This window comes from Pyrgilauda ruficollis, unplaced genomic scaffold (assembly GCF_017590135.1).
Source record: "Pyrgilauda ruficollis isolate IOZ18807 unplaced genomic scaffold, ASM1759013v1 scaffold6, whole genome shotgun sequence".
Classification (NCBI taxonomy): Eukaryota; Metazoa; Chordata; class Aves; order Passeriformes; family Passeridae; genus Pyrgilauda; species Pyrgilauda ruficollis.
Window position 1 is genome coordinate 858,931 of NW_024527710.1, and position 18,696 is coordinate 877,626.

The window sequence follows — 18,696 nt, forward strand, 5'->3', positions numbered from 1 at the left end:
CCAATGCTCTAATAGTACTTCAGCATCTTTTCTTCTGTCCCATGGAGACTGCTTATCAGAAGTTTACATTAGCCTTACCTTATGCCATGATTACCAGGCACAGTGCTTGGTTTGCATATACAATAGTTTATTTCACCTTGTCCACTTTGGTTCATAACCAAATATTTCCCTAAGTATTCATTTGTCACACCAATCATTTCAGGTAGGTGTTCATCGCATTCCCTATTGGAAATAAAAATATGTCCTATAGGTAGGGTACCATATGCTCTTTTAAAATGATGCCTAAAACACTGACACAACTAATGATAACTACTAATGACTAAAACCAGAGGTAAACTAATGAGGGGCATGACATACCAGCTAGACATGCAATATAACAGCCAAGTAACATCTGCCAATTTGACTTAATGGTATTTTTTTTCTTATATTAAGTAACCTAATAATACAGATTATAATCCGTGTTTAGGATGTCAACACTTCCGAAGTTCATATAGACCATTTTGATACAGCAGCAGAGAGAGCAAAGGCACTCAAAACACTGAATAACATCAGGAGTTGGGGAGTAGAGTGTTTCCCAGCAGAGCTCTATATAAAAAAAAAAAAAAAAAAAAAAAAAGAGAGAGAAATTTGATAAACCCATTCCTAAATAGTTCTCTTTATTGCTATTATAAAAGCATAGAAATTTTCAGAGAAATCTTTTTCTATTAGCCCCATCTGTTACGTAGACACTTCTGATGTCAAAAGATCCTGTGCCACATTTATATCCACACATATTTTTCAGTGACAGTCAGGGTCAAAAGTATAAAGCACCTATGTGGTCCCACTTTTCATTTTTGTTTAAGACTATTTCATTTATTATGTTGCACATGTGTTCTCAAACATTTATTCAGATGTAGGAAATTTGACAGCTTTCAGTTTTCTGACATTTATAGAAAGAAACTAGTAGAAACTATAGAGGAAAAGTTCTTACCACTTGACTGCCGCCTGAGTAAGGTGATTGCTGAAAACAAACAAACAAATACATTTATAGAGGTGTCCCCAGCCAATGGTTTTGAACACAGTTTTTTCCTGTGATCAACAAGATTTTAATAGCTTAACCCACAGCATGGCTTTAAGTTGTTCAAGAGGAAGATTGAAATAATATTAATACACATAGTTCTCTTCAGACCAAGTCATCCCAAAATTTCTCTACCCACCACCCAGCTTCTTTGTCTACTGAGAAAAGAAGATTTAAGTGCTGTGATGAAAGTATTCTTACCGGTTTCCCAGAGTAAGTGCTTCCTGAGCCAGAGCCACCCTGTGAAATAATTATGAACCATTTAATTTTGTCATACAAGGTTGCAGTGAACAGTGTCCAAAGAGCACACAGCAATCTTGAAAATACCCTGGATTAATATCGGGTCTGATTTTAGTTTTACCATTTTCACTGCACTTTCCCCCCTATTTTAATTTAATGGTCTCAAATAAGCACAGCTATGTCCTTTTTATTGCAGGAAGAGTTTCAGAGGAATAGGTCAAAGCAACGTGTCTTGTCCGAACTACAGAGGTGGAAACTAAAACTATTACCCTGATATTTAAATGCATCATTCTTATTAGAATGACCCAAACATGTTCCTATGAGTAACAGAGTATATAAAAACTTTGCTATCGGAGGAATAAATGCTGCCTCATCCTAAGTTTCAGCAAAATATTCCAATTTTTATTGGTAATTTTTCTCATACCTTTACCATTGTAACACAATTTAAAATTTCACCCTCATTGTTGTTACCTATCTTAAAACCCAATATCCCCATTTCTAATTTGGTTGCAGAATACTTAAAGAAGAATATCCTTACTGGCTTTCCTTGATGACTGCCTCCTGAGGAAGAAGAACCCTGAAAAAAGATAGCTGTTTTTGACTCTAAGTCTATTTGTGCTTAAATAGCCTTGCTGTCTGTAATTAAAGACCACAGAAGAATGAACACTGTTTTGTATTGTCATCTAAAAATCCCAGGCAAAACCTTATCTGAAATACATATCTTTAACATTCTCTGTTATGTGTGTTCTTTCAAATGTTGTATTGGACAATTTAATGCAAAATTCTCAAGAAAAAAGAACTGGTTTATAGTTGTGTTTAATATATGGAATAGAAAAAATAATAAGGTCCAATTAAACCATAATTCTCCTGGTATCAGCATATGGTTACATTTGGGGAAAAAAAAGCACCAACAAAAAAAGGCAAATTATAAGAGGCCTTTACTCTATAGCCCCTACTTAAAGGAAACTCTAATAAGAAAAGTAGTTGAAAATAAAAGTAGGTACAGAAAAATAGGTGTCTGAACGCATCTTATTCAGTTTTCTGGTGAAATGGCTCTGCTTATTTGAATGGGATTGCCAACAGGAAATGTTACAATCATTTAAGTTTTAAGAAATGCCATCAAATACATACATAAAATGTTCTACCTTTAGGATTCATGTATTAGAAAATTTAACATTTATGATCACCTTTTAATAACAAGTACATCTTTTCTGTAAGAGATAAGCTAAAACATTTGTATCAACTGCCATTGAATGGCAAGGGTGAGGTCCAAATTACAGTAAAAAGAGTAGTCTGAAATGGTAGAAGTTGAACATATGCATAGTTAAATGGCAACTATTTCCTTTAAAAAAGAAAAGTGTTTTCTTCAAAGCAAGACAGAAATGCTTAAGACAAATTCATACAAAATCGATGAAAAACTGAGCTCTGAGCACAAAGTGTATTATTATTATTAATTTAAACAGAAATTGCTGTTCAGGAGTTCCTTACATACACACACACAAAAATCCAGTGGACTCATTCTGTGATTACTAGTTCAGCTACACAGTAAAGTGCTGTCTCAAAACTGTGTGAAAATAAATATTGTCTTTGCATTTGTTGAGAGTATCCCAGATAAGTAAATCAGGTGCCACTCTTTGCATATTAAAGTAATTCTCTAACTGTCTAGTCCATAACTAACTTGATATAATTTTTTAAAGCAGGCGTATAAGAAAAGAGAAAGATAAATTTGAATGTTTTGTACTTACTGGTTTACCATGCTGTCTGCCTCCAGAAGAATATGAGCCCTGTAAGAAGTCAATCAAACCTGTATTAATTGAATGTAAAATCTTCTGTCACTCTCTTGAGACAATTTCTGCAGTACTTAGGACAAGCTTATTTGGGTGTTCTTTGAACAAAAAAAGGTAAATGGGATGCTTAAAATTTACACTCTGTACTACTCAGCACAAGAATCAAGAAAGCAGTGTTGTGAAATACAGCCTGGCAACTATAGCGTGTTCAAAGGAATATTTTATTCAGAGCAGTAACTCATTGTAACCAAATCTTTCATTCACCTTACTGAAATGACTTCATCCGTATTGTCTCCACTGTTTAAACTGAATGAAATGGCCAAATTAATGTGTCTGTCAGCATCAAGTAACTGACCTGATCTAGAAACTGTGTTAGGAAAGAGTTTGACGTGATGGGATGGAAAGAGGATACTCACCTGCCCACCATATTGGCTGCCTCCTGAGGGATAAGATCCCTATTAAAAAAAAATCACAGAAAATTAACAGCAGTTACTTTTTGTTATTCTGTGCAAAATGAAGCATCACTGGACTTTTTACAGGAAATCTCAGTCATAATCTGGAAAGTATATTAATCTAAAAAAATGCAGTCTAAAAAGACTTCTGATCTAATGCCTCAAAGTTCTTCAACAGCTGAAAGTAGTAAATTGGGTGGTCACAAAACACCTGCTGAGACTGTTCTGTTCCATAAATAAATGGATCAAAAGTGTCTTATATATGGCTCTATTGAAGAGAAAAAAACCAATTGCCTCTATTTGTGATTTTCTACTCTGTCAGACATGTTTAGAGAACACCATATGTATTATTGTAAAAACACTTGTTAATATTACCAAATAGGTAGTTTGGGAAAAAAAATTATTTGCAGCTGTTAAGAATCCTCTCCATTCTACGTGAGATTATCTTTTTAATAGCGATACTGAACACCAATGCTTGCCAGTGGAGTAAAAAGCAATTAATTTTTTTTATTATGGTAGAGTGAGACACTGCAAACACAGTAATACTAATGAAAAATAAGCTCCATCTTTTGAGTTAGTCATGCATTTCATCTGTCAGCTATTTGCACTAGTGACATTTCTGAATCAGTGGCAAACAGTCTGCATAAAGGTACACGCTTAACAGGAAGAGTCTTGAGGTGACCTGAAGAGGAAAGTAGTGTTATTGTGTGCAACACACACGAATTTATATTTTTAAAGCAGTATCTATTGGTTTATTCTGCCTAATTATTCTACCTAATTTCCCAAGTATTTAATGTAAATATTAAAATAATCACTTGAGATAAGAGGCATTCTGAGGTAAAACAACTAAAATTATGATCTATGGAATTTCTTTGCATGGAAATTTATTCATGCTACTCCATTTTGAGTAAGCTCCAGCTACTGACAGTACCTGTTTCAGGTACTATTTTTTCCTAATATTTATTAGGAGTAAAATGACCCTAAAAACTGTCAGTATATGTACTGCATGATACTTTTTCAGCTGATAAATTTCAAATAGGAGTAAGATCTTGAAAACAAAGAAAATTTGCTTGCCTGTCCACCATATTGATTACTTCCAGGATATGAACCCTATAAAAAGAATGCAAATTTTTAATAAACTTTTTTTTTTTTTTTTAATAGCAACAAATTTTTAAATGACAAAAAAAGATCCTGGACCTCATATAATATAAACAATAGTCATGACACTGATTAACTGGAAGAACTTTACACAGTTACTAATGCAGTAGCAGATGACTAATTGTGCACACATCACATTGTTGGTTTATGCAGTGAGATGAACCCTGTGAATGATTCTTCAGTAGTTTTTCAAGGTAAGAAAGCTTTTATAACTACAAAGTAAGCCTTGGCCCTTGTATATAGAAGGATATAACTGAAATGTCAAGAGTGACTGAATAAAAACCCCCTGCACTCTCTGGAATTATTGTACCTATCTCTGTGGCTAAACTGAGCTCAATATTTAATGGCTGCTGGCACATATGACAACTGAGCCATGTTTATTCCTGAGGAACTAATCTTTGTAAATGTTAGAGACAAACTGCCTACCTGTCCACCATGGTAGTTGGTTCCTGCGAAAGAGCCCTGCATTCAACAGAAACAGCAATGTTTACTCTGTACTAACCTCAGTGTCACACAGAGGAAATCCAAGAGAACACACTGACCTACTGCAATGATCAAGTCATTTACACTGCTTACTATTATTCTGATTCATCTTGATTTATACGTCAAGGAATATATATGTGTATATATATAATGTGTATATAAGTGACTATTATAATAATAATTATTATTATATAATTTCTGTTTATATAAATTCTAATTTATATGTTGTTTTCAACACTTTTGATCCTCAAAATTGGCATATATACCATGGGTTATATACTTGGGTGTATCATTTTGCTTGATTACACGGACCAATAAAGAGAAGTAGTGATCCAAGCAAATTTTGACTGTACTGAATGTATATTTGGGGGTTTTTGGATTTTTTTTCGAGGAATTTACAAAGAAATAGGAAATATTTCTATTATTATTTCTAATTATTATATAATATACTAATTAGACAGAAAAATGGAAATAGCTTTAACTTTTTCAAATGTGTTTCTCTGCCCCATTCTGAAAGCATTTGGAGCCAAAATTTTAATCTAAGTTTCACTAGTTCAATCATACTGCTAATAACTATCATAAGAGCAAAGTCCAAAACCCAACAGGTACACTATGAGATATTTGTGACATAGATTCTTAGAAAAGTCCCAGGCCTCTCTTAGAAACTGTGTAGCTTGTATTTTGAATACAATAATATGGTTGCAAGTCACTTAATATTTTTGCCTTTAGCAGGTTCAAAATTGATCATTTTAGCATAATGTGGAAAAATATTTCATCATACATAGAACTTCACAGACAAAATTATTTCAAGAAGTGTAGTTCCTTGGGAATTTTCCAGCATTTGTACATACTATGAAAAATATATAAAGACAAAAAATACTTACTGAACCTCCACCGGGGCACACACACCCACCCTGTACAAAACACAACCAGACTTACTTTCCTGGGTCTGTGATTGGAATAGCCCTCTGAATTAGTAAATCAAACTCATATTCTGCTACTCTAAGAAAATGGACTATAAAACACTGCTCATCAACTTACCAAGCTCCATATGAAGAGGCAGTTTCTTTATCTCTCCCCTGCCCTTTTAAACTAGCTGTGCACTTACTGATCAAATTTTAAAATAGAATCTTCTAACTTCTCATTTAAAATTTACAGTAAAACATACTCACAAAAGGATAAGTAAAAAAATTCTGAATAGTAATACTGCTTATGCTTTATTTTCCCTTGAGGATACCAGAGCAACTAGAATTTCCCCAGGGAAGTGATCACAGCACCAAGCCTGTCAGGATTCAAGTAGCATTTGGACAATGCTCTCGGGGACATGGTGTCATTTTTGGGGTGCCCTGCTTAGGGCCAGGAGTTGGACTGGATCATCCTGATGGGTCCTTCCAACTCAGCATACTCTATGGTCTTATAGATACATGCAGTGCTCTTTAGATGACTTTCAGTGGAGGCCAATTAAGTAACTTCTACTCTGATAAAACTTAGAGGCAGCCAGGCATTTACTATTCAGTGCTTCACTTTCCATATTGAATCTGGATAAAATGTGTAACTGGAAACAGTTTCTGTGAAGGAAAGTTACACAAAGCAATTTGTGAGTATATGACACTAGCAGTACTGAGCAGTGCAGAGAGAGACAACATACCTGTCCACCAGACTGTCTGACCCCTGAAGAAAAGCCCTGGAAGAAATGAGTAACTTAATTACTTCTGTGTCACTGAGTAACATTCTCACTTGTTCTCTGTGGTTCTCAGAATTTCAAATTGCTTCCATTTAAACATAACACAAAAAATTATCTTCTTAAACCGTGATATGTTGAAGAAACATTTCCATGCAGTGTCACAGGCCCCTGTATCATTTGCTCTTAACGTGATCTGATATTCCAGACAGATTCATACTTAGCAGTCCTGCTTCAGCCTAGCCTGATGCTATTCTGTCTCAGAATGTTCCTTTTCTTTTTGCAAAAAATACCCATCTGTTTTCCTGATGAGCTGTGCACCCAAACTGCAAATACCATGAAAGTAGAAGTTTTACCTGTCCACTATACTGGCTGCTTCCCGAAGAAGCTATACCCTAAAGAAATGAAAAAGCATTTGTGTTTGTTGCACATTCTTTAGCTCATGACCTGTCGCAGAAAAACACATTTTTGTCTTCCTTGGATTTAAGAGCCACAGAGACATGAACATTTACTTTATGACCATACTGAAATCCACTGAAATCCTTTACAGTGGCTGCTGTTTAAACAGAACAATGAAGTTTGAATCAAAGTCAGTTTCAGGCAGGTGTGAGTAGTGCTGCTGCCCTGGACTCTGCGCTCACAGTAGCCTTCCATACTTTGCTTACGTGGCCTGGCACAACAGAGTCAGATAGTCATTTATTCTGCCTAAACCCTGTTTTTTCTGTAAGACACTCCTTTAAAAAAATTTCTGATTTTCACAAAAAAAAAAAAAAAATGGCAAACAATGGAGAAAACACCCATAAACAGAAAAACAATTCTCACCTGTCCTCCATAAGGTCTGCCACTTGAGAAAGATGAACCCTGTAGCAAAGGTGCCAATTATTTCTCAAATCAAAAGGTTAAGAGCTTTTAAAAGAAACACTATGTTTTTCCTCTGTTGCACAATGACAGGAAGGTAAACAGCCTATTGCTTTATGTGTCACTCCATATTAGAGGCTATACCTCCAGGCAGCACTAGGAACTCTATCTGTCATCTTTCATTTCACAGGGGCATGAGGAGCCAGTAACTCCTCACCTTCTCCCCTCTTCCTATTTTAAACCATACTGCTTTTTAGATATCAACACTCATACTACATTTTTCTGAAGGAAATGAGGTAGAGCAGGGATGAATCTCCTTCCTTATTGTTAGAGCTAAGAAACCTTTACAGCAACAGGGCAGGTTAGAGGGTAGAACAAGGCCAGAACTGCATTTAATACATCAGAAGCAGCAGATTTTCATAATTTTTGTGTTGCTTCAGATCATATATCTTTAGATACCTATCTGTTATCAGATAAACAGAGTTTTCACAAAATATTTTTTCAGTCAATATAAAAGTACCAAGTTTTGGTGTGGAACAAGAAGAGATTCTCACCTGTCCTCCATACTGGCTGCCTCCTGAAGAAGGTGAACCCTGAACAAAAAAGAATTGAATAATCTCTATATCCATGTCATTGTACTCCTTTAAACCATGCTCCATATGAAGGAGTACCCAGTTTCCTTCACTCCAGAACTATGAGTGGACTGAAGCAGACTGTGCCAAAATGGCTGAGGCTCATCTGCATTTACCATGATACATCAGAAGTTCCATCTTAAAAGCTCTTCTGTGGCTTGGCATCCCAATTTATAACCATTATATACTTAGCAACAAGTTAGATTAAAAATGGACAGAACCCCCCAAACCAAAACCCAATCTCCTTAAAATGATCTTTTACCCAGAGAACTACCAAATCTCTTTGATAAGGTAGTAAATGCTACAAGGGAAGAACATTCACCTGTCCACCATATTGGCTGCCTCCTGAGGAAGGTGAACCCTGAAAATAAACAAAAAATGGAAATTGAAACCTTGTTACACCCGTTTCATAAGCTCATAGAATAATTTCATGAGGCTTTAAAAATTCTGGTTAGCTTCATAAAGTACTAATTTATTTCAGAGAGACATGATATCTAGTCCTGCAAATTTCAAGTCAGTTGAGTCAACCAAGTATTTCACATTCTATTTTTTCTTAGTCTTAGATAATGATCTTCATCTGAACTTGTTTTGTTTAATTACAGTAGCAACAGAACACTACAGAGAAAGATTTACTGAAAAGATTTTAGATTAAATTAAAGCTAAGATAGAGTCAGTCAGGTGAACAGTAAATAAACTACAAAAATGGGGACTATTAATGCTTACTTGTCCACCATACTGGCTGCCTCCATAAGAAGATGACTCCTGGAAAAAAATTGATAATTAGTTATTTATGAATATCTAATTCATGGAAAGAAGTGGCAAAGATACCTGTATTTTGTTATTTGAGTGTTTGTGTGTAATTATCCCAAAATAAACTCTGGTTTTTTGTCTTCCTTGAATTCACAACATTACTACAGAGTATAGACCACTGTCAATTTTCTTGATATATTAAATTGAGGTCCTTAATATGAGTCAAATATTTATTAAAAATATAATATAAAATATTAAAAGAAAGAACTTACATGTCCTCCATACTGGCTAGCTCCAGAGGAATATGAATTCTGTAAAGAATACCAGATGAGTGAATTACCTGCAGTAGGATTTCCTTAAATAAAATCATGACTCTTCCAGGACAACAGGAGCAAGAGACCAAGGTAAAGAGTGAAGACAGGTGAGCAGGACTTTCAGAATGCTTTAATAAGTAGGATTTAAGTTGAGCAAGATAATTTGGGAAAATACCTGAGATCCTTAGCAAGGGTGGCAGGCAAAGACATAGTGCTTTGCTTGTCTGACACATTGGGAAGGTTAAAGTGACATTCTTTTCTGTTCTTTCTCTGCTCACTTCTGGAGAATGACTTTTTTTTTTATTTGGAAAGCTGAATGCCGGATCAGAGCTCACAGTAAAATATTGGCTACCTAGCAGGACTCTGAAAACCAAACTAAGGAAATTTGCTGAAACCTCATACAACAAAAGGTCTCTTTAAAGAGGGGAGATTGGATTTTTTTTTCTTTGTAATGGAATTAGGTCAAATAGGAATAAAAAATGATGCAGTTTGATTAACTCTTTCCCCAAAAAACACGTTTTTTGGTTGGGTTTTTTTTTTTCTTTTTTTGAGCTTCATTTTGCAAGTTTCACAAAGCCAGGGCACTATTTGCTAAAAAATCCGTTGTTATAATTTTTAGGACATATCTAACGCAGTGATGAATTTCACTTGCTGGGCTTTTGCTTTTCACCCAGTTCCTATATAAAAATTGAATTTATTGAATGAATTAACAATCATTTTCAGAAGTGGCAAACTGCCTCTCTTTTTGGAATGAATGCTTACCTGGCTGTTGTACTGGCTGCCTCCAGAAGAAGATGAGTCCTGGGGAAAAATGCAAACACCAAAACCACCAATTATTTTGCTCTTAAATAACACTTTTGTAGCAAAACTTCTTGAAAGATAGTAGCACATAAATACTAATACTAAACTTTCTTGCAGTAAATAATCTAAGAGGAATAAAATAACATAAATCCATATCCTTGGGGGATATTTTTACATAATTCCTAGGAAGCCAATGGAACTGACTCCCAATGTAAATATTTATACTGTTATCTACCTGTGTCTGTAAAAAAATTTTCATTGTAAGGCTTCTCTTTGAATGAAAACTATTTCAAATGGAAAGAGAAACTGGGATCACTGCAGGAATGTCCTGTGTGCACTTTTTAGTTAAAATTAAAAAGAATGTCCTGTGTGTATTTTTAATTGTAACGAAAGTAGGTTATTTTCACAAGTGTATGACTTCTATTAGGCACTGACTCTTTTTATCCTCTCTAGCCATTATATTGATGAAGCAAACAGAGGACACACTTAAAAGCTGATGAAGATTTCTTACATTTGAAGAGGAATCACTTCTGACTAAAGTAGGGGATCCACCCTATAAAGGAAAAAAAGAAAAGAAAAATTAGCCTTTGTCTTTGGTCATAAGCTATAAGTGAAAAAAAATCTTAGAATGTCTGTCCCATGGCGTTTCAAAGGAGGAATATCTCAGCCTGAAATTAGTTACACTTATACTTCACTTTTATCAATTTGCCAATAGAGAAAATAGCCCTTTTTTGGCCCACAAGACCATAAATCATGAAGTTTCATATTGTGTCTACCTATAATTCATTGCCTAGGAAATAAGAATATTTCCAAGGTGCAGGAATGCCCTTTACAAGCTACATGTTGATAGTCCACATATGATTTGCTTTGGAAAACAGGGATTATCCTATTTCATTGTCCTTAAGTAATTTCATATGGAATTAAAAGCACAAGTGAGAAGTCGCTCCGGTTTTTGTTTTGTTTATGTTTTAAATTTTGTAAACATTGCTTTTTGATACAAATTTTTATGATTGGCAATTTTATAGACTGGATATTATTTTAGCTTTCTTTCATGATAGCTCTTTTGTCAATTAACTCTGCTATTTAATGCAATCTTTTTTGGGCTTTTTGAGAAGAGATACACATCTCTGTAAATACTGTATAGCAGCTGACATCACTGCTCAGAAATGCAGCTCACTGCCAGCTTTGAGCTTCCTGCTTTTATCAGAAATAATGTGGCCAGCAAGCAGCACTAGGGAAGTGATTGTCCCCCTGCACTAACTGGGCACTGATGAAGCTGCCACCTTGAATCCTTGTTCACTTTTGGGCCCCTCAGTAAAAGAAGGGCTTTAAGGGATTAAGGGATTGTGGGATTGTGTCCAAAAACGGCAAAGCGGCTGGGGAAGGGTCTGGAGCACAAGCTTTGTGAGGAGCAGCTGAAGGTGCTGGGTTTGTTTAGCCTGGACAAAAGGAGACTCAGGTGGGACCTTATTGCTCTCTGCAACTCTCTGAAAAGAGGTTGTAGTCAGGTGGGGGTTGGTCCTTTCATTCAAGTTACAAGCAATCGAACAAGAGGAAATGGTCTCAAGCTGCTCCAGGGGAGGCTCACATCGGATTTTAGGAAACTATTTCTTCACTGAAAGGATTATCGAGCACTGGAGAGGTTGCTGAGGAAGGGGCTGAGTCACCAGCCCCAGAGGTATTGAAAAAACATGTACATGTGTCACTTAGAGACATGGCTAAGTGCTGACCTTGACGGTGCTGAGTTAATGGTTGGACCTGAGGCATTCTCCAACCTAAATGATTCAATGATTCTGTAACACTGAATCTTGGCATGATAAGAAATAACTCCCACCATATCAGAACCATCTAAGTCATCAAAGGAACAATGAATGTAAAATTAAGAGTACATTCAAATAAGTAAGTTGGAAATAAATAGCATCTCACATAATTTTCCAGTTAAATAGTTTAGTAAAAGAAAATGTATAATGAACAAGTAGCACTTACAGAATTTGCCCCAGAACAATCACATCCACCCTGTAAAGAATGCAGAAAATGTTTAAGATGTCAAGAGCACAGGACTGAAATGGGTCCTAGTTACAATTCAAATTACTTCTACCATCCCAGGCATGCAAACCATAAAGCCACATTTTAACTGCCCAACTTCTAGAACTGAATCTGTTTCATCCTATGCAACTGTTCCTGCATTTATTGCTCTGATGGGGCTACAAAATGCTCATTTTTAATCTTCAAATTTTATTACCTACAATTTTTACCTTAAAAATAATACTCAGCAAAAGGATGAATACAATGTTCTGAGTAGTACCACAGAAAGCAATTTTTTTTTTCTAAACAGGCCAGAGCACCTGAACTACATGCAGTACTGTTTCGTGTTACAGATGATACAGAAAACAGGTGATTTCTACTCTGACAAAACTAACTGACAGGTGGCCAGGAGTTCACCATTCAGTGTCTCACTTTACACTTTCAATATGCATCAACTTTGTTTAGTACCAAAGCAGGTACAGATGCCGAGATACACGTGCCAAACAATTACTGCTGGCTACTCTGGCTTGCAGGATGCCCAAATGACAAATGGCAAAAGAAAACAATGTGTTGCTGAGGCTTTGGGCAAAAAGGACAGTGGTGAAGGAGAACAGTTCTTGTAAAGGAAAGATGAGAGAAATAAATTAGAGTGCCTGACAGTAGCCCAGCTGAAGACTGTGGAGAAAGAAAGTCATACCTGTCCACCAGACTGGCTGCCTCCTGAGGAAGGTGAACCCTGTAAATGTTACATTCCTATTGAAAGATTTTTCTGTGACACATGCATTTAAATACAAAATATTGTCTTTTACTCTTTTAACTATGTTTGGAAAGGTCCATTTGGTTAAGAATGCAATTTTATCTATAGAAAGATTAATGAGGATAAAATAAACAGAGTATTCTGGAAACTTAGGTATTACCCATCTGGTAACATTTTCTTGAAATATGTGTGATGGGGGGGAAAACCCTCACAACGACAATGAAGAAGAAAAATTTCCCACCTGCCCACCATACTGGCTGCTTCCAGATGAGGATGAGTCCTGAAAAAAATAAAAATCACTTACTTTATATTTAAAATACATAAATTAATGTCAAATATTGATTACTTTCATTTTTCCTGATGTTAAAACATCAGTTAATACATGAATTGTATTTTGATTACTCTGCTTGCATTTGAAATTTTGCATAGAGCTATGTAAGAAAGAATGAACCAATCTTTTTCATTCACAGATTAAAAATTGCTATAATACAGTATGAAGCCTCAAATTTTTGTATGACTGATTCTTCAGGTCAAAAATACAAAGATTTAGTATTTACCTGTCCACTGGAGTAGCTACCACTTTGAGAAGATGACCCCTGCAAAAAGAAGATCCAATTTATTTTTGTTTGAAATGGCTTCTGGAGAACAAGACTATTGTACACACAAAATTTTTAATATTTTTATTCAAACAGTTTGCAATTTGATTTCACAAGACAGATGCCAGATGTCATGAGAAATTCTAGGAAATTAATGGTTTGGTGTCATTTATTCATTGGGATAATTTTTAAATACTACAGCCATTTTGAAAGAGAACTGCAAATAATAAATAAAATAGATGCTTACATGTCCACCTGACTGGCTGCCTCCTGGGGAATAAAAATCCTGGAAAAATGTATTTAAGATGAAATTACATAGAAAAACCAAACCCCAAAAACTGGAAAAATCAGAGTGGAAGAAAAACACTCCTTGCTTCTCCACATGCCTTAATTTTCTGTCACAGATTGTTCAAGAAAAAACAAAAAAAATCTACTCTCTTTCTATATAAAACAGCACATGCCCTTCATGACTATTGATAATTGTTCTTTTAGTGGAAGATATTCTCTAGAATACAAAAGTTGAAAGAGTTAAATCTCCAACAAAATAATATCTCAGTCTGTGTCATTAGAATAAATACGTGCCATTTAAAATGATAGGAAAATGGAAGCCTTCATAAGTAAGTCATAAAGCACAACAAGCAAAGGGTTGCATTTAGAATAAGTGCTGGAAAAATCATGGTATTGAAGCTCTTTGCAGAAAAATCAATTGTTTAAAAAGTGCAAGGACCTGAATATGCAAATTGCGCTATCACATTTGTGATGTGAGTTTGAGACTCAAGAGCACACCTCAGCATCAGCTGGGATTTCTAGCAGTACTTAAGCTCTTTAACCATATCCTCATTCCTGCTGTGCTTGAGGGCTTTCTGGTTCCACACTGGAGCTGCCTCAGGGTTTCCACAGGAGATGTAATTTAGGTGCTGCAGTTGCCAAGCACTGGGCTGGCACCTGGCACTAAATAAAGGAGAGGTTGCTTACCCGTTCACTCTGGCGGCTACCAGATGGTGAGGAGGGATCCTGAGAAAGATTAGAATCTAGTTATTGCCATGGCAAATATTTCTACTTCTTTCTAAGCAAGGATGGGAAGCAAAGGGAGGTACTGCTTGTGGGAAGGTTGAAGATGTAGGATAAGCAGTGTACAAATTTCTTCTCTGCTCATTTCTGGAGAATAGCATTTCTTTCTTTTGAAAGCTGAATCCTGTTATAGTGAAATAAAGGAATGAGGTCATATCTCAATCTATTTTATTTCCTCCAGAATGTTTCAGGGGAAAACTTCATCATTTGCAAAGCTGTCTTGGTTTTTCAAAGGCCAAGATGTGGTACACTTCTGTTGTTACACCTTAGTTTCTTTCAGAGGGTTTCTTGGACCTTCTGTAGTATCATATTTTAGCTTTCTTGAATATCTATAAGAAGATTTGGTTCAGAAACTGCATTGAAGCTATTGACACAGTATACTTGTGACTAAAGTGCACAGCTGAATTTGTAATTATTTGCAGAGAGCAATTTCCTACTAACCAGGACCCTGGAAAAGACTTAAAAATTGTGAAGTTTTATAAATGGCTTCAGCAGAGTAAATACAGTATGTACTTTAGTCAGGAGAAAAGGCATCTTTTTGAGAAAAGCAGGCAGTTTTCACCACACTGCATGAAGACAGACCAATCCTATGCAATATGTAGTTGAATCATGTGTCTGGCATTTGGAAAAACAAACAAAATGTAGTGCAAGGGATGGAAAGAGGGAAGTAGTCATATACAAATATTGAGTTTTGATGGAAATTGTGAAATAAAAAGACCTTTCTTTGTAATTGCTACTTCTAACAACAAATTCAAAAAATGTTTGATTGTTAGAAGTGGGAACTGTTGTTAACTGCAATTTTAATTTGTGAAGTCCTTATCATGTAAAACAAAATCATGTGACATCAGATGAGGTAAAGGTCCATGTAAGCACCTAGCTACTTTAAAAGGTAGTGAATGAAGATATTGATATTTTTGAGAAGAAATGCTTACATTATCTTCAGTTTCACTGGCTCCCATGGAAGGTGAATCCTGTAAAATAATGGAAAACCATTAATTTTCATGTAAAAATGTCTCTTACATGTTCTTAATTGTGGGGAATATAAAATAGAAGAATAAAACTAACTAAGCACTTAGAATCTCAAATATTACCTAAACTAGGGAATGTGCAAGAAAAGAAAAAATTTTTAACTTTACCTGTTGCTTAAGCAGAAGAGGCTGGGAAAAAAGCCCTCCTTGCAAACATGCATTTTTATAGGGAGAAACTTTTCAGTGAAGTTAATTTGCAAAGTTATTATTCTTTATATTAAAAAATACCATAAGTTAAACTTTCAACAGCTTCTGCATAAGTATGTAAAGTAAATGCATGAAGTATTTTCCTTTTGAATGAGCTAATTTATGAACAATAAAGTTGTTAAAGCACTGAATAGTCACAGGGCTAGTCACAGTTAAAAATGGCATACATAGTGCCTCATGTTCTCTACATTATGGAAATATTTTGAGTTGTTACAAAGGGAAAGAAAAACAAAAGTTAAGATGGCATTTCTGTGGTCATGGTCACTTAAAAATAACTGAAGCATAGAACCCAGTACACGTAAGAACCAACACAGCAAGCTTAAGCTTTTGATGTAGGAGATAGATAACCTTTACCTGGCCATAAGCCTCAGAACCACTATATGCAGAAGATCCACCCTGTTCAGAAAACATAAATAATGTTCATATTGCAAACAGGTTTTTTTTTTTTTTTTGGTTTTTTTTTTTTGTTTTTGTTTTTTTTTTGTTTTTTTTTTTTGGCTTACTGTAGGGATCTTCTTCTTCTGGCAGATTTAAAAAATATTATTATTTACCTAGTTATCAGAACTGTTCAGCAACTCAGAGTTATGTCACTGTAAAATACTGATGTTACATATTTTTTAATTCAAATTCTATTTCCACTTTTGAAGAGACCTTCATCTTATGAAGAGACCTTATCTTGCAGGTAACTCAAGATTTTGACATTGCTGAGAAGATATTGTTGAGCTCAAGATATTGTTGAGAAGAATAACCCTTAAAGGTTGGAGGCACCCCACCTTTTACTGCCTGTAAACTTTCAAGATACTCAGCTTGAAGTATGTACAAATTTACTCATTCCTCAAATAAAAGATCACTTTCATTAGAATACAGTGGCAGTGGAAATGCAGATATAGCTGCATATTTACTTCAGCCAGGGTATTGGTCCTCAGCAACATTTACACAAAGAAGAGTATTTACCTGACCATAGGATTCACTGCTGCCATCATAAGCAGAAGACCCTCCCTGCAAAAAAAAATTTAAAAAGCTGATTAATTTGATTCTCCAAATAAAGTGTTTTCCATCTTTCAAGGGCGGAACAAGAGGAAAATAAGAAGTCTGTTATCTCTACAAAGAAGAAAGAGCACCTACCTGTCCATAAGATCCACCAGAATAGTAGGAAGGCCCTCCCTGCAGAGAAAACATAGAAATTTACTGGTTTGTAGTTGAATGTTCTCTCAAAGAATACTTCTAGTCTGCTCCTGAGCAGGTGCAGTGACCAGAATATTTACCTGGTTATCAGAGTAAGAACTGTGGGAAGAGCCTGGGCCACCCTGAAAGAAAAACACAGACCAGCTATTTTCTTGAAGATGAGAGTTTAAATACCTGCACATGTGGTTCTCACTATACCCTTTCTCCCAGTTTTGAGCTAATTTTTATGTGCCTAAGTAAAACTCAAAGCCATTCTTTTTAAAGTGGGAGAAATCTTCTGGTAGTAATTTTCTTAGCCTGTTGAAACTTGAATTCTGCAAAGAAACTGCAGAGACCATTCTGTACTGTTTTCTGTCAAGCTTCACACCATCAGGTCACATCAGGGTTAATTTAATTTTTCTGCTCTTTGGGATAACAATCAGGTCTGTAATTTAATATATCATAGCACCCACAATACTGGGAGTGAAGTGACTAGGAGGATGGAGTCTGTATTATCCTGGTGAGGGAGGAAGAACTACTACCTGTCCATAGGCTCCTCCAGGATAGAAGTAAGGCCCTCCCTGTGCAGAAGACAGAATGGGTTACTGGTTTATATCTGGCTATTCCTTCAGGGAAGGTTTTAGATGGAGTTTCTGAATAGGGCATTTTATCTGAATGTTTACCTGGTTACCAGAATATGTGTTGTATGAAGAACCTGGGGCTCTCTGAAATGAAAACACAGACTAGCAATTTACTTGCAAACAGGATGGTGTAAATACCAATGTATCTAAATCTCAATCCAGGCCAATTCTCTTAAAAAAGAAGGGGCTTCTTATCACTAATTTTTTAGTTAGATGAAAGATCATTCCATGGAAGCTGGAAGCACAATTTAGTCTTTCTCTGACAGATTTCATGTTGTAAGGTACAGACAGGTGATACAATTATTAGGTGTTATGATAGACTCAACTCTTGGGTGTTATATTTCGCAGCAGCCACTACATGGGAAATATAGGAATGAAGATAAAAGTCTGCTGTCTCTACAAAGAAGAAAGAGCACCTACCTGTCCATAAGATCCACCAGAATAGTAGGAAGGCCCTCCCTGCAGAGAAAACATAGAAATTTACTGGTTTGTAGTTGAATGTTCTCTCAAAGAATACTTCTAGTCTGCTCCTGAGCAGGTGCAGTGACCAGAATATTTACCTGGTTATCAGAGTAAGAACTGTGGGAAGAGCCTGGGCCACCCTGAAAGAAAAACACAGACCAGCTATTTTCTTGAAGATGAGAGTTTAAATACCTGCACATGTGGTTCTCACTATACCCTTTCTCCCAGTTTTGAGCTAATTTTTATGTGCCTAAGTAAAACTCAAAGCCATTCTTTTTAAAGTGGGAGAAATCTTCTGGTAGCAAACTTGCTAGCCTGTTGAAACTTGAATTCTGCAAAGAAACTGCAGAGACCATTCTGTACTGTTTTCTGTCAAGCTTCACACCACCAGGTCACATCAGGGTTAATTTAATTTTTCTGCTCTTTGGGATAACAATCAGGTCTGTAATTTAATATATCATAGCACCCACAATACTGGGAGTGAAGTGACTAGGAGGATGGAGTCTGTATTATCCTGGTGAGGGAGGAAGAA

At 35.7% G+C, this 18,696-nt stretch overlaps 2 protein-coding genes across 2 annotated transcripts; both read right to left on the minus strand.

Annotated features, from left to right (window-relative positions):
- Positions 1-342: 342 nt before the first annotated feature.
- On the minus strand, positions 343-5,162 carry LOC121361987 (keratin, type II cytoskeletal 1-like). The gene is made up of 7 exons (XM_041483146.1): positions 5,121-5,162; positions 3,501-3,539; positions 3,043-3,081; positions 1,836-1,874; positions 1,259-1,297; positions 971-1,000; positions 343-585 (listed from the first exon to the last, which is right to left on the minus strand). The coding sequence occupies exons 1-7, from the start codon at positions 5,160-5,162 to the stop codon at positions 487-489; spliced, it is 327 nt and encodes a 108-aa protein (XP_041339080.1). The 3' UTR covers positions 343-486.
- Positions 5,163-8,649: 3,487 nt separating this feature from the next.
- LOC121361988 (secreted protein C-like) lies at positions 8,650-16,890 on the minus strand. The gene is made up of 14 exons (XM_041483147.1): positions 16,852-16,890; positions 16,252-16,293; positions 15,595-15,633; positions 14,567-14,605; positions 13,839-13,877; positions 13,553-13,591; positions 13,237-13,275; positions 12,936-12,974; positions 12,200-12,229; positions 10,725-10,766; positions 10,175-10,213; positions 9,371-9,409; positions 9,072-9,110; positions 8,650-8,709 (listed from the first exon to the last, which is right to left on the minus strand). The coding sequence occupies exons 3-14, from the start codon at positions 15,619-15,621 to the stop codon at positions 8,650-8,652; spliced, it is 471 nt and encodes a 156-aa protein (XP_041339081.1). The 5' UTR covers positions 15,622-15,633; positions 16,252-16,293; positions 16,852-16,890.
- Between the last annotated feature and the right edge of the window lie 1,806 nt (positions 16,891-18,696).

Bases quoted from the DNA above. Each gene is read 5' to 3' on its own strand.
- LOC121361987 (XM_041483146.1), bottom strand. From the start codon at position 5,162: ATGCAGGGCTCTTTCGCAGGAACCAACTACCATGGTGGACAG. The intron at 1,298-1,835 runs GTAAGGATATTC...ATTATTTCACAG, and splicing joins GCAGTCATCAAGGAAAGCCA to GGTGGCTCTGGCTCAGGAAG. The intron at 586-970 runs GTAAGAACTTTT...TTTTTTATATAG, and splicing joins ACTCAGGCGGCAGTCAAGTG to AGCTCTGCTGGGAAACACTC.
- LOC121361988 (XM_041483147.1), bottom strand. From the start codon at position 15,621: ATGGGAGCCAGTGAAACTGAAGATAAT. The intron at 12,230-12,935 runs GTATGACTTTCT...CATTCTTTACAG, and splicing joins GCAGCCAGTCTGGTGGACAG to GGTGGATGTGATTGTTCTGG. The intron at 10,214-10,724 runs GTAAGAAATCTT...ATTTTTCCCCAG, and splicing joins GAAGTGATTCCTCTTCAAAT to GACTCATCTTCTTCTGGAGG.